This window comes from Neofelis nebulosa, chromosome 7 (genome assembly GCF_028018385.1).
Source record: "Neofelis nebulosa isolate mNeoNeb1 chromosome 7, mNeoNeb1.pri, whole genome shotgun sequence".
Taxonomy (NCBI): Eukaryota; Metazoa; Chordata; class Mammalia; order Carnivora; family Felidae; genus Neofelis; species Neofelis nebulosa.
In genome coordinates, this window is record NC_080788.1 from 136,171,968 (window position 1) to 136,188,010 (window position 16,043).

At 44.0% G+C, this 16,043-nt stretch overlaps 1 protein-coding gene across 3 annotated transcripts in view; it reads right to left on the minus strand.

Annotated features, from left to right (window-relative positions):
- The window catches only part of FBLN5 (fibulin 5), an 80,675-nt gene extending 79,700 nt beyond the window's left edge, over positions 1–975 (minus strand). For 2 of the 3 annotated variants that reach the window (XM_058740050.1, XM_058740049.1), the window contains exons 1-2: positions 888–975; positions 96–299 (exon numbers count right to left, since the gene is read on the minus strand). In XM_058740050.1, coding sequence (XP_058596033.1) covers positions 96–112 — 17 coding nt within the window. In that variant the 5' untranslated portion in view covers positions 113–299; positions 888–975. Of the gene's footprint in view, positions 1–95; positions 300–887 lie in introns of those variants that run through there. The other variant, XM_058740052.1, reaches the window with a different exon arrangement.
- Between the last annotated feature and the right edge of the window lie 15,068 nt (positions 976–16,043).

Sequence of the window (16,043 nt, forward strand, 5' to 3'; positions counted from 1 at the left end):
AATCCCAGCCATAGCCATTTTCCACCCCTCGGGTTTTTCAGTAAGCTTTCCAGACCCTGGAGGAAAAAGTCCTGAGCGGGGAGGGGGGGACCTACCTTTTTAATCCTGGCATGTCCAAGATGCGGGAGCGGGAGCGGCAAAGGGGAAACGAGAAAGCTGGCAGCGCGGGACCTCGGAGCCGGCCCTGAACTTCAGCTCCCTCTGGGCCCGAGCGAGCGTGGGGCTGGCCGGTGTGTTTATTCCAGGGGGACGAGCCAGTCGTGGGGAGGACGAGGGGAGAGCCTGGGTGCTCCGAGCCACTGGAGAGCCCACAGAGAAAGCACCTGGTTTTGCTTAGCCCTTTTCAGTAATTCAGCATTAAACCAATTGGAGGAGGAATTTTAAAAATGAACACTTCATTTTCTAAGTATGTTAAACAATGCAAATGGGGCCTCAGTCTGGACACAGCTGGTTCAGATTACAGCGCTCACCAACTGGCTAGACTCCTCACAACAATCTTGGGGCGTCTGCCAGGACCCAGCGCTGGGAGGAGAGTCCTGTCCCGCGCCCCGCCGGAGCAGCCGCACTCGGGCTCCCCGCATCTCTACCGGAGGCGATTGGCGGGCAAGTGCGGGGGGGGGGGGTGGGGGGGGCTGGGAGGGCCTGTTGACCCTTTACTTCCCACCCCGCGAGGACGTCCCTGCCCGGCTGGGCCGGTCAGGCCGAGGCGGTGGCGGGTGGCGGGTGGGGGTGGGGGGCTGGGGGCGGTGGCCTGGGGACGCCCCTCCTCCGGGAGACGGATGCCTTGAACTCACGACAAGCACAGCGACGGGGACCAGAATCTTATCAAGCATTGGGAAGCCAGACCCAGGGAAGCGGAGGCCTGGGGGCAGCGACAGGAGACTCACGGTTTTCCAGAAGAAGGGGTGGAGAGCACGACGGGGTGGGGAAGAAGAGGAGGATGGGATCTGGCCGATGCTAATGGGAGACAAGGAGCTTGTGAATGCAAACCTTCGCGAGGACGCTCGCGCCGCCCCGCCCTCACCCCCTGAATCTGGAGGGGCATGTTCTGACTTCAGTGAAAGTATCCAGAGACCGTGCACCTTACACGTCCTCAGTGTGACATCTCAATCCAGCTGGGGATTTTTTTAATTAAAAAAAAAAAAAAATCCTCGACTCGAAAATGATTTGAACGAGTGAAACAGAGATTTGAGAAGACAAAAAAGGACAGTCAGGGAAAGCAGAATGATGGATAAGAACGAGAGGCATGATGTTAAGTGTTTTACATTCGTTGTGTCAGTGGTTGCAAACTATTCCTTCCTTTCTTTCTGTTTTTAAGCATTGGAATGCTTCTGTGGAATGAAGTCTTATCAAAGACACTAGGCTATGAAAGAGGATGGTTGGATCGGCAGTAGTCCAGATTGCTCCTCTCCTCCCTGCATCTCCCCATGGGCCCCTCAACAAAGCCCTACTTACAGCTGGGAAGGCACTGATGAAGTCCTTTCTCCTCACCTTAACTCCATGCAGTAGGGATGAGTATCTCCGTTGCAGTAGAGTGAGATGAAGAGAGGTTCCTTAACTCCCCCATGGTCACACAGCTATTCACTGAGACAGCTGAGACTCCAAAGTCGACATAGTTAGCCTTCCCAGAGGCCGATCTTTTTAGTAAATAAATGGAATCCTACTCTAAACATGCATTCAGGGAAGCCTGGCTGGCTCAGTCAGAAGAGCATGCTACCCTTGACTTGGGGGTCATGAGTGTGGGCCCCAGGTTGGGTCCAGAGATTGCTTAAATAAAAATAAAAATGTTAAATTTTTAAAAATGTTTTTATTTGTTTTTTTAAAGAGAGAAAGAGAGAGAGACAGAGCGTGAGTGGGGGAGGAGCGGAGAGAGGGGGAGACACAGAATCCGAAGCAGGCTCCAGGCTCTGAGCTGTCAGCACAGATCCGACGCAGGGCTCGAACCCAGGAACTGCAAGATCATGACCTGAGCTGAAGTTGGACGTGTGACTGACTGAGCCACCCAGGTGCGCCAAAACTTCAAAAAGTAATAAAAGTAAAAGTACATTCAACAACAAATAGCAGAATACTAATAGTTCTTGAAGCCGTGTCCATTATGCTCTCCTATTTACTTTGTGTATGTTGAAAATTTCCCATAACAAAACATTGTTTACTTCTTTTTTTACTTCTTTATTTTGAGAGAGAGAGAGAGAGAAGTGGGGAGGGGCACAGAGAGAGGCAAAGAGAGAGAATCCCAAGCAGGTTCCCCACTGTTAGCACAGAGCCCGATGCGGAACTAGAACTCCTGAACCGTGAGATCACGACCTGAGCTGAAACCAAGGGTCACATGCTTAACCAACTGAGCCACCAGGAACCCCAATAAAACATTTTTTAAAAATACATTTTATTGGGCCACCTGGCTGGCTCGGAGGGAGGAGCACGAGACTCTGGATCTCGGGGTCGTGGGTTTGAGCCCCACGTTGGGTGTAGAGATTTCCAAGGTTGTTCACTGATCCCACTTGTGAAAGTTTATAAAGAGCCTTAATATCCTTCAGTTGGATACCAACAGGGTTCAATAAAGTAAGGGACTTCCCAAACTGGACAATTATGCAACCGATAATAAAAGCTAGGTAAATAAGCATACGTACTGGATGACTCCTTTTATATAGAATTCTGAGTGAGGTAGTGATTGCGAAGGGCATTCTGCTGATAACATTCGAATTATCAATCTGGGTAACTGGTTACACAGTATACGCTTAGGACTTGGAGGGTCTTATGTATGTTACCCATTTTTTTTAAAGGACAAAACCAGCTCCTTGCATGCTAACATTGAAGGGTTTCCAGTAAAGTCAAACTGGTAGAATGTTAGTGATTTCACATAGCTTCATCTAATGTAGTAATACGCATAAAAGCAAGTCGTAGAACTGTATAGAGTGTGCCACCATTTGAGAAAAAAAAATATATATCCACAAGTTCTTGCTTGTATATATAGAGAAAAGACGTTTCCTGAATGATAACGTGAGAAACTGTTAGCATTTTTTGGCTTCTAGGAAGGACGTTTGGTAGGCAGCTAGGGAAAAGAATTAAAAGGAAAATTCACTCTCCCCTGCTCACCTTTGGGTAAAATTTGAATTTTGGACCACAAGCATGTGTTACGTATCCAAAATATGAGGTTACTTTAATATACACATATATTCTATTTATGTAGAGCTATTTGGGGGGTAGGAGAGTTTTAAGTGACTTAGCTCATATGCCTCACATAATTCTATCAACCCTCTTTTTTTTTTAAGTTTATTTATTTATTTTGACAGAGATGGAGAGAGAGAGAGGCAGAGAGAGAGAATCCCAAGCAGGCTCCACACTATCAGTGAGGAGCCTGATGTGGGACTCAAACTCACGAACTATGAGATCATGACCTGAGCCAAAACCGAGAGTCAGATGCTTAACCGACTGAGCCACCCGGGTGCCCATACTATCAACCTTCTGGAAGGAAAGGGAGGGAGAGAAAATCAATATGCCTGTTGTCTACATGAGCAAATTGAGGATCTTGAAAACAAAACTTTCCAGGCATCCATCTTGGACCAGAGATTGTTTCCATTTAAAACTCTAAGTTTGGAAGAGGGAAGAGAGTTAGGGTTGCAATGAAAGCCTTGGGTCTTTGTCTTGGTTTTGCCACCTACCTGTTGGGTGACCTTGGGTGAATCACTTCACTTCTCTGCATCTTGGTTTCCTTATCTGCAAAATGGAGATAACAGTTACCTCTCAGGGTTGATGTGAGAATAAAATAAAAGTGAGTAAGCCTCATGAGTGTCGCTGTGCCCAATTCCTTACCCTATACAATCCCCCCCCAAATATCTTTAGTAACCAGCAAATTATCAGCTTCCACGGACAAAGAGAATCATAACCTCATAAAACAGCCCAGGTATCTGTTGAACAGCTAAGACTGTTAGAAAGTTCTGTCTTGAGTTGAACTCACATCTGCTTCCCTATATGCAACTGCTTCCATGGGTCCTAATTCTCCCCTCCACGTGGGCTACTCACCTTCCAGCATCTTCTTTTCATGAAAACAGCTCCACCTCTTGCCAGTGCTGGTGTCCCCTTCCTGGGGGCTGAGCACCCCCCAGTTCTTTCAGCAGCTCCTCACAGGTCACATGACCCTGCTGCTGCCTACTCCAGCTTCTCCTCCAGTGGCTGCATCAGCCGTCTGGCTCGTACTGAACTGACATCAACAGAAACAACCCGTGATACACAGGCTGCTTACCACCTTCGCTTTCATCCTGTCCTTGGACTGCCAGTCCTCCTTAACAGAGAACAAGGTTTGTCATGGGCCCCTCTTAAATTTTCATCCACTGTTCAAGATCTTTGTCTTTAAAAAAATTTTTTTTTAGGGGCGCCTGGGTGGCGCAGTCGGTTAAGCGTCCGACTTCAGCCAGGTCACGATCTCGCGGTCCGTGAGTTCGAGCCCCGCGTCAGGCTCTGGGCTGATGGCTCGGAGCCTGGAGCCTGTTTCCGATTCTGTGTCTCCCTCTCTCTCTGCCCCTCCCCCGTTCATGCTCTGTCTCTCTCTGTCCCAAAAATAAATTAAAAACGTTGAAAAAAAAAAAGAAAAAAAAAAAATTTAAAAAAAAAAAAAAATTTTTTTTAACGTTTATTCATTATTGAGAGGCAGAGAGACACAGAGCGTGAGCAGGGGAGGGGCAGAGAGAGAGGGAGACACCGAATCCGAAGCAGGCTCCAGGCTCTGAGCTGTCGGCACAGAGCCCGACGCGCGGCTCGAACTTCACAAACTGCGAGATCGTGACCTGAGCCGAAGTCGGTCGCTTAACCGACTGAGCCACCCAGGCGCCCCTCAAGATCTTTTTCAACATGAATATTACTATGTAAATTATTAAGTATCACCCCAGCTTTGACAACTATGTTATCTGCTGACTGTGACTTACTTGACTTTATCAGAGTTATGAATAAATAATTGACCAAGACAGGTGCTGGAGTGGTGTGCTCTGTCCAGGTTGGCACCGACCCGCTTCTCTTTCTTCAACATTTTGGGGCCACTCCACTGGTGGAAGGCCACCAGCTTACCTGTCCCTGGGACCCTTGTTGGCTCCTAGAGATCACCACTTCCCTAAGTGGTTTTCCTTTTCTTCTTTGCTGCATAGAAATCCCAACATCTGCCCCTCCTGCCATCATCAGAATCAGGTACAATCACAACGATGAAACAACCTCACAAAATGTACATTGCAGTGAACATATGAGAGTTTATCATCTACTGAGTGGGACCTTCCTGGCTCCAACGAGGGTCAATATCTTCACTGTGCCGTAAATTGGAAGACAGATGGGCTATTTTTCTTAAAAAAAAAAAAAAAGACGATATTAAAATTAGGGGGGAAATTCACAAAATTATACATTTAACGATATATTTTGACTATTAATATTAAATTGTTTAACGTTTTACTGCCCCAAATAATCACATCACAATGCCTTTCTGGAAGCAAAAGCAAAACAGGGAAGAGGATGTTATTGAATGTCTAGACTCCACACAAACCCTCTCCTTTGACCCCCTTAATAACCCTGTAAAATAGGAAACCCTGCATTATGCACACGAAGAAAAGACCCAGGGAGATTAGGGCCCTGTAGACAATGAGCAGTCCAAATTCCAGCCCACACCAAGCCTATTTGGCTCCAGGGCCCTCATTCTTTCCAGTTACTGAGATCTGCTTTCTCTGACTTGCTCCTTACATGGCTGCTTCCCTCCTAGCTGCCCACAAATGCTTAGAACTCCATGGTCCCCCCCACCATTACCTTTTCTTCTTTTCTTAGCATTCGTAAAGGCTCTCACTTCTTACATTATCCAAACTGGGCCCCAATCAGAAAACTAGAATACCCACCAGTGCCCAAGGAAGGCACAGGTCTTCCCAAATGGTGGAGGGGGGAATTTCTATTGTCCTGATGCCCCTGAGTCCTGATCTCCTCCTCCTCTCTTTCTCAGCCTCCTCTGTGTGTCAGCCGCCCCCTCACCACCTAGTCCCACCTTAGCCCTCCGACTTCCCGCCGTGCCCCACCATTCACTCAAAATGGTACTTCCTGAGTTTTCCAGTGATCTCATGGCCAAATGCAATGACCTTTTCTCCATTCCTGACGGTTCCTTTGTCCCTCTGAAGGATTTGAGCATAATGACCTATCTTCTCCTCTCCTGTCTTGAAGACTTTAAGTTATCCTGGCTTGCCCACTATGAGTCTGCATTTTCTCCAGCCCCCTCTCTTTCTCCTCCTCCCTAACCAAAGAGTCCCCCGAAGTTAGATCCTGCTGTTCAACTCTTTCCCACTTCACTGGTCTCAGACATAGGTCCCATAAACTGTCAGCATTATGCAGATGACTCTTGAATAAAGCCCTCTCACAACCTAGCATCTCTCTTGCTCGGCAGACCCAAATGTTCAACTCCTTATGGGCTCTTTCTCCAAGTCCATTTCCTCTCCTGACTTATCAGGCACCACATCAAGGTAATTAGTTCACTCTCTGTGAACTAATCCATCCTAGTGGTTATTTTTGGTTTGGGGTTGTTGGTGGTGGGGGTTTGTGTTGATTTTTTTTTTTTTAGATAGAAATACCTTGGGGGGCGCCTGGGGGGCTCAGTTGGTTGAGCATCCAACTTTGGCTCAGGTCATGATCTCACGGATCGTGGGTTTGAGCCCCACATCAGGCTCTGAGCTATCAGCACAGAGCCTGCAGCCTGCTTCGGATTCTGTGTCTCCCTCTCTCTCTGCCCTTCCCCCACTTATACTCTGTGTGTGTGTCTCTCTAAAATAATAATGAGAATAATAATAATAATAATAACTTTAAAAATATCCCTTTAGGGGCACCTGGGTGGCTCAGTCAGTTAAGCGGCCGACTTCGGCTCAGGTCATGATCTCACGTGGTCCGTGAGTTCGAGCCCCGCGTCGGGCTCTGTGCTGACCGCTCAGAGCCTGGAGCCTGCTTCGGATTCTGTATCTCCCTCTCTCTGACCCTCCCCCATTCATGCTCTGTCTCTCTCTGTCTCAAAAATAAATAAACGTTAAAAAAAATTTTTTTTTTTTTAAATATCCCTTTAAAGCACCAGAGATTCAGGCTCCATCTACCTTGTGCTTGGCAATCTCTAGAGTGTTGACCTCCCTCTACTGGGTCCAAAATGGCGCACCACCATCACACTCACATTTCAGGAAGCAGGATAGAAGTTGAGAGAAGCACCTAGCCACAAGGGACACTGGCTGATGTAGCCTGCGTCCTGAGAGATCACCAACCGATTCCCCTAAAAAATCTGGAGTTCTCTCACTATGAAAGCAGAGAACAGACATCAGAAGGCAAGCAGCAGCCTCTGCCAGAAACCCTAAGGGGCATCACTTGCTCTCTCTACTTTCTTTGCCTATTTCTATTTCTAAAGTAAAGGTAGTTCTCCATTGTCATCTATGTCACAAATACTTCCCTCAGTTTGTCTTTTGCCTTTTAATCTAATGAAGTTGTCTTAATGCTTATTTTGTGTGAGAGAGCAAGCAAGGGAGGGGCAGAGAGAGAGGGAGACAGAGAGAATGGAGCAGGCGCCCTGCCCTCAGTGCAGAACCCGATGCAGAGCTTGAACCTGCAAACCGTGAGATCATGACCTGAGCCAAAATCAAGAGTTGGACGCTTAACCAACAGAGCCACCCAGGTGCCCCTAATCTAATGACATTTTTTACATATTTATGTAAATAAATATGGATGTCTCAATGCCATCCTTCATGGTTTCTGCCCTGTGTCATGTTCATGTTAAGCATATAGTGAGCTTTTAAAATATTGGTTCTGCGGGCGCCTGGGTGGCTCAGTCAGGCGTCTGACTTCGGCTCAGGTCATGATCTCGTGGTTTGTGAGTTCGAGCCCCGCGTCGGGCTCTGTGCTGACAGCTCAGAGCCTGGAGCCTGCTTCGGATTCTGTGTCTTCCTCTCTCTGCCCCTACCCCACTCACGCTCCGTGTCTCTCTCGCTCAAAAATAAGTAAAACATTTAAAAAATAAGTAAATAAAAATAAAATATTGGTTCTGTTTCTCTGGAGAACCCTGACCAATACAGGACCCTAAGTAAAATTTTTAACTTTGCTGAGAGCTTCAGGTTTCAGCTATAAAAAATGGGGCAAAAATCACAACACGGTAGCTGTAATGAAGATACGTTCAAAAGTACCCAGCAGGTGCCAACACACAGCAGGCCCTCAATAGAGGTTTTGGAACTCCAACCCCCCCCCCCCCGCCCCATTTCTCTATAGTGGAAGTAAGTTTGCATTGGCCAAGGGAGGGCACGAGGAAGAGTCCCCACCAGTCTTAAGAATGTTAAAAAGGACGTTGCCTGGAGCGGGTGATCGAGTCCTGAAACTTATAAATCATTTACTGTAACCCCCTAATTTTACAAATGGAAAAACAAAGCCAAGAGAGACTAATTTAACGAAGATCGTAGAATTAGAGGCAGAACAGAAATTGGAACCCAGATTTTCAGGGTTTCTTCTCCTATCACATGGGGTCTCTAACTGTACTTTAAGGTAATGAACTTGTTGAAGGATGTCAGAATTTTCTGTACATGCTTGGGATTCTCAGGAAATTCAGCAAATTGTGAAAACACCTGGGCTTTTCTCGTGGATTATTTTAACTGGCTATGGTTTAAACATGTAACCATGTGAAAAATATGGGATATCTACCATAAAAAAGACTTTAGGCAGGCACACCCTTTGCCACGGAGTCCCAGAGTCATGCTCACGAAAAATGGCTAATGGCAATCTTCTATTTGCCATCTCTATTTCGTTTTTGTCTATTTGTTTCCTGACAAAGTGACTTGAGGTTAGGGGCAGACATAATACACTTTTATGATGGCATGATGTTCAAATGACCTCATTTCCTATTCATAATCCACATAAGATTATCGGTTCCCAAATTCTTCAATTTACCAGACCAGTAAAATCAACACCCTCAAAGATTAGAGAGAACAATATTACCGGTCAACTTTTAATTTTGTCAGAAAAAAATAAAAAACACACACGACTGTCACATATGTCATCATACTGCATGAAAGAAAGGACTTGTAACACCAAATGTAGCCTTTGCAAGCCTATGTATCCAGATGGGATGTCAAATTTTAACAACACGCTGGGAGAATTCAGGAACAGAAGCAACATACATTATTCGATCATCTCCATCGTCCCACACAAAGTAACAAAATTGGCTCCTTATTTGTAACAGTTTTAAGACATGCTTTGTGAGAACGCTTTCAAAATAAAAACAAGGAACAAAGTGACACAAGATGAAGCCAGACGTGACAGACCCAAGTTGATACTCATGGAAGCTGGTACTGGGTACATGGGCTCGTTTTGCTGCCTCCTCTGCTTTCGTGGGTATGTTCAAAATCTTCTCTAATAAAAAGTTTAATTCCTTAGCAAATATTATGACATAATGTTGGGGTGCCAGGGTGGCTCAGTTGGTTGAGCATCTGACTTCGGCTCAGGTCATGATCTCACACTCCATGAGTTGGAGCCCCGCGTCGGGCTCTGTGCTGACAGCTCAGAGCCTGGAGCCTGCTTCCGATTCTGTGTCTCCCTCTCTGTCTGCCCCTTCCCCGCTCATGCTCTGTCATTCAAAACGAAATTTAAAAATATGTATATGACATAACGGTGAGATTTGATAAGGCTGGGTTATGAGTATGCAAATGTTTATTCTGTATCCTTTGAACATACTTTAGTTTTTTGTTTCCATACTTTAATGTTTGTACTTGCAATCACTGCTTGCAAGATTTTGTGGGCTAAATCCAACATTTGAACTTTTAACAGTTGGTCAGTTTCTTCTGACTGCTTTTTTCCTGAGCACGGGTCATGCTTTCTTCTTTGTATTACTCACATTTTCTTTTAATTGAACTCTGGACAATTTGGATTATATTGTAGCCACTACAGTATTCTTTTGTATTTTTTCTGATATTTAAAACTTGATTCGATTGAAACTGAGGAAATCTTGGGGCGCCTGGGTGGCGCAGTCGGTTAAGCGTCCGACTTCAGCCAGGTCACGATCTCGCGGTCCGTGAGTTCGAGCCCCGCGTCAGGCTCTGGGCTGATGGCTCGGAGCCTGGAGCCTGTTTCCGATTCTGTGTCTCCCTCTCTCTCTGCCCCTCCCCCGTTCATGCTCTGTCTCTCTCTGTCCCAAAAATAAAAAAACAAACAAACAAAAAAAAAAACGTTGAAAGAAACTGAGGAAATCTGTCTCCCCCATGGGAGAGTGCAGCTGTGATGTCTCTGCTGTTTTTATATTCTTATTTCTGTCCCGTGCTCTGCTTTCCCGAGGTTGCCCTACATGGCTTAATGGTCAGCAGAGACTTTGCTCATTAAACACCTTGAACCCATGTGGCTCCCATCCATGGCCGACGGACCTGTGTGGAGTGAAAAACGCTCTAAGACCAGATCCTCCACGGCTTTCTCAGTTCCAGAGTCTCCCTGCTAAATGTCCAGTGGTCGGCTCCTCGCCCTATCTGGAGTTGCAATCTCAAGACTAGCAAAGCTGAGTTTTCTCCAGTTTCCAAGTCACAGTTTTTGCACAGCCTACACCTCCCAATGTGAGTCCCTCCCCTCAGGCAACAAGGCTGCTGGTTTGCATGATTGGCTTGGTGCTGGGAAAACTGGGGAGAAGGGGGGGGGGGGGAAGGGGGTTGGAGAGCCAAACCTTCCTTCCCAGGCAGGAAGGCTAGAGACTCCAGGGGTTCTCATCTGAAGCTCTAGATGTTTTTCAAAAATCAACAATTTTCAGTTTCTTGTCTGCCTTTGGTCAATTACCAGGGCCCCAAAATGGTTATTTTTTGATCATTTTTGTTTCTTTTTCTTTCTTTCTTTTTTTTTTTTTGCAGAGAGGAATTATTGGCTGACCTCATCACACTGCCATAGCCAGATGTCTCTAAATATCCTTATTGTCTATTCTTAAGTGTTTGAAATATTTGGCACACACACACACACACACACACACACTAAAAGATGACAGTAAAAGATTATTTTTCACCAAGTAAAACTAATGTCCAAAGGGAAAAAAAATAAAAGTGAAAAGACTTCCAAAAACAGAAGCCTTCATTTCTCAAGTAGCTCTGTGGAGCATTGATTTTTTACCATCATCAATATTTTTCAACACGGGAGCTACAGTTGGCAAGGGCAATTGCAGGGAGAGTGTGTGGTTGAACACACGTATCTAGACTACCTCTAGTTAGTTAAGTCTGCACGTGGTATGGTAAATACTTCAGGGAAATGACTTTGAAATGATTCCAAACATTTCCAAAGACTGCACATTCCATGTAAGTTTTCAAAAATAAAAAACTACCTCATTAGTCTAGAACTCCATCACCATCACCCTCTTTTTATTCAGGGCCAGTGCCTGAAAATCCCTTTTATAAAAGGGATTAATGTGTTAACTCACGATCACACCGCTGTTCTTTATTTAAATACACTTCAGTGGAAGGAGCTGCGCCGGAGACCCGAGGCAAATTTAAATTACGTTGTTTCCAAGCCTTTTCTTTAAAGGAGATGCTGTTTCCCTTCACCATCTGGGATGGACCTTGTCCTCTGGGAAGTGTTTCCATTTGCCCTGGGTTGATTCCCCATTGCTAGAGCAAAGTGTCTCACAATATAATGTCCAGCATCTACATACCATATACATTTTTTTAAGATTTTATATTTAAAAAAAATTTTAATGTTTATTTTTGAGAGACAGAAAGAGAGAGAGAGAGAGAGAGAGAGAGAGAGAGAGAGAGAGAGAGAGCGCGCAAGTGGGGGAGGGTCAGAGAGGGAGACACAGAATCCGAAGCAGGCTCCAGGCTCTGAGCCATCAGCACAGAGCCCGATACAGGGTTCAAGCCCATGAACTCTGAGATCATGACCTGAGCTGAAGTCGGATGCTTAACCGACTGAGCCACCCAGGCACCCCTAAGATTTTATTTTTTAAGTCATCTCTACACCCAACATGGGCCTCAAACTCAAGACTCTGAGATCAAGAGTTGCACACTCCACCAACCGAGCCAGCCAGGCGCCCCTAAATGCCGTGTATTTTAGAAAAAACAGTGTTGCTTACCTACATTTTTAACAGACCGAAGATATCCAGGACGCAACTTTACCAAACTCTTACATTATGTTCACAATATTTTCAATTGACGTTTAATTTTTGAGTGTTGGAAATAGTTAACGCTGAGAGCACTCTTGTAAAAACAGTCACAGACGAAAATTATCAAAGTTATAATATCATGATAGAGCAAATTATCCATTTCTTAACCCCAGGAGGGCTGAAAGACCAGTGCACAGTAATAACCAAGTTATTGGTTCAAATATTTGAAAACCAACTAAGGTTCAAATATTTGCCTTAAGTTTTATTTATTTAACATTCTTCAATTTTCCTTTATCTCCAAAACAAATACTGTTGTAATTATAATGGATTATTAACTTACTGGATGTATTAAATTATGGCAAAGGCATGCTGTAAAACCCTCAGATATACCATGTGTTCACATGACCTAAGTCCCAAGGACAGGAAAACAAGGGTCAGGTTAGTAACATTTTATATCCCATGAGAGCTGGTTAGGGGAAGAAATGTTTGACTTTTATCTGACATTTAATTTGCCAGCTTGCTTTCTTCTAGAGCTCAACTCTTGCTCTAACACGTGCTTAAACACCATTCCCCCTGCTCCTGCCTGCCTGCCCGTGAAGCCCCCAAGCACTTGGTACTCTCCCACTTCTCCAGTGATCTGGACACGCGTGTGTCTCTACCAGTTGACTGGATTTCGCATGCCTCAGACCCTCCCCACCCCATCATTTTCAGCAGATCAACTCCTTGCCAACCTCACCTAATTCCCACAACTTCCCTCCACCCTGATGCACCTGCCATCTGCCTCTGCTCTTTCATCACTCCTGTCCCGATAAAGGCATCTTTCCTCTCTCCCAACCCTCCGAGTTCTGATTCTATCAGCTCCCCCTTCTCGGGAACTCTCCACACTGTCTTCAGCCTCTGAGCTTAACACCACTCTCCCTCCACCCCATTCCTCGCCTCCTCATGTCCTCTTTCCCTTTCAAAGTCTGACTTCTCCGAAGAGTTGCCTACAAACACATCTCCATTTGCTCATCACCTACTCAACTCACTTGACGATATGGCTTTTCCTTCTGCCACTCCACTAACACGGCTCAAACTCAAAGCCAACAACTTCCAGGTCCCTAAATCCAATGGATTCTTAAAACTTATCTTCCCAGTGCAGCAAGCACTTCATACTTTTGATCTCTCCCTACCTTCTTGAAACAACCCTAGGCTTCAGTAATACCCCACTCCTGACATTCTTAGCCACTTTGGGGCAGTAATAATCACAACTTCTAACATCTGTGTAGAACTATAGATTTTGTAAAGCATTTCCACAACTGGTACATGTATTCATTTAATATTGTGAATGAATGTGTCATTTGATCATTTACTATGTGGGTGTTATTTGAGAGATGAAAAAAAAATCTCATAGCCAAGGCAATTTTGTTAAAGGTCGCAAAGAAAGGGTCAATCAAAATCAGTACTTCATCTCTCAGCTTTAAAAGCCATGCTCCTTAAAGACATGAATAGACACTTTTCCAAAGAAGACATCCAGATGGCTAACAGACACATGAAAAGATGCTCAACATCACTCATCATCAGGGAAATGCAAATCAAAACCACACTGAGAGACCACCTCACCCCTGTCAGAATGGCTGCCATTAACAACTCAGGCAACAACAGATGTTGGCAAGGATGCGGAACAAGGGGAACACTTTTGTGCCGCTGGTGGGAATGCAAACTGGTGCAGCCACTCTGGAAAAAAGTATGGAGGTTCCTCAAAAAATTAAAAATAGAAATACCCTACGACCCAGCAATAGCACTACTAGGAATTTATCCAAAGGATACAGAAGTGCTGATTTGAAGGGGCACATGCACCCCGATGATTACAGCAACACTATCGACAATAGCCAAAGTATGGAAAAAGCCCAAATGTCCATCAACTGATGAATGGATAAGGATGTGGTATATAGATACAACGGAATATTACTCAGCAATCAAAAAGAGTGAAATCTTGCCATTTGCAACAATGTGGTTGGAACTAGAGTGTATTATGCTAAGCAAAAGAAGTCGGAGAAAGACAAATATATGATTTCACTCATATGTGGCATTTAAGAAACACAACAGGTGAACATAGGGAAAGGGAAGGAAAAATAAGATAAAAACAGAGAGGGAGACAAACCATAAGACACTCTTAAACACAGAGAACCGAGGGTTGCTGGCAGGGTGTTGGGTGGCGGGGTGGGGGGTGGGGGGGGTGGACTAAACGTGCGAGGGGCATTAAGGAAGGAGGGCACTTGTTGGGATGAGCACTGGGTGTTATATGTGGAAGTGGTGAATCACTAAATTCTATTCCTGAAATTGTTATTACACTATATGTTAACTTGGATTTAAATTTTTAAAATCTTAAAAAATAAATAAAAGCCATGCTTCTTCCAACACTACCATCACATGAACAGTTAACAATACTCGAGTGCCGCATCTCAGGAAAAATGAAGACATAACTGATTATCTTGCAGAAAAACCAAGCCCCGAATGAGCATATTACCTCTGAAAGAAAATTAAAAGACTGGCTAAAACCTCTCAGATCCTTTTCACACAAAATCCTCAGCATCTATTAAACTGTTCATACTTAACATTTCCAAGGCTCACATAGTATCCTAACAGCCACATCCGGTGAACACTTGAAGACATTAGCTTCCGTAGTTCATCAACGGCTGCTATAAACAACATGTGTAAGTCATTTCTCCCCCTTCTAAAGAAAAAGTCAGCAGCTGTTTGCTAAAAAAAATTTTTTTATTGTGGATAAAGACATTGCCAACTTACATATATCATTTTTATTTGGAGTATTTTTTTTTTTTTTTTTTTTTGCCTTGCAGTGCTCCTGAGAAATTCAGAGATGCATTGACTTTAGCTCTATAAAACACAACCCAATATTAAGGTTGGGTTGTAAATTTCCCGCACTTAGATATTTCCCTAAAAACCAAAAGACAACTTATCAATTTTAATTAGAGAAATCTTAATAAGTTAAAAAGCAAAGACTGGAAAATAATCACAAATGTCAGAACATTAAAATACCATGACTTTTTCCATAGGAATATAGAAAATAAATATCAGTTATACTTACTTGACATTTACAAAATTAAAGATAATTTTTGTTGATGGAAGACGTTTTCAATACTTTGATATATGGAAAACTTTGTTAGCTTTAAAAATCAGATTCAAATGCTTTAAGTTTGACGCAATATGGCACTTCCCCACTAATTCTTATCACTCCCTATCCCTGAAGACATAGTTTGTTTTCCATCTACTGACTGGATAAGTATTTTGAGTCTTTTGTCCCCCTTTCAGTTAACCATTAGAAGGTTAAAATACACAGGAGGCTTTATTTGCAGGGGATAGCTGAAATTGGAATTCACTAGTTTTAAGAAAGTCACTCCTTCTCCATGTTTTTGTTGTTCTGGTCTTATTTCCTCTGGTTTTTTATTTTTTTCTTTTAAAAATCAATAATGGCAGGGACTGAAACTCGACCAACCGTGATACAGGATTCTATTAAAATCAAATTCAATGGCTGGATGGCTTTTCTACCGTATTATAGTGGCTGAAAACCATTAGGAATGTTGTGAAAGCCTGGCAGCTAAAGCAAAATTCAACCACAAATTCTAGTAAGTTTACAGAGAAGTAAACAAGAAAACTACTGTAGTTAAAATATTGCAGTAAAAATACTGTTAGCAATGGCCTCTTGCTAACATTAGAATGATATGCTTCATCATCGTATGGTTACTAAGAAGATTCCTTGAGCAGATGGTTCATCTCTGACTCAACTTCGTTTCAGAAAAGTGGATGAGTTAAGTCTGCTTTGGATCAACAAACACTTAGTATGCATACCAGTGAGCTATAGTTTCAACCGCGATACAACTGAAACATTAGGTACTACAGCTTGAGGACAAGGTCACATACTTATTTAAATAGCAGCCATGTAAGGTCA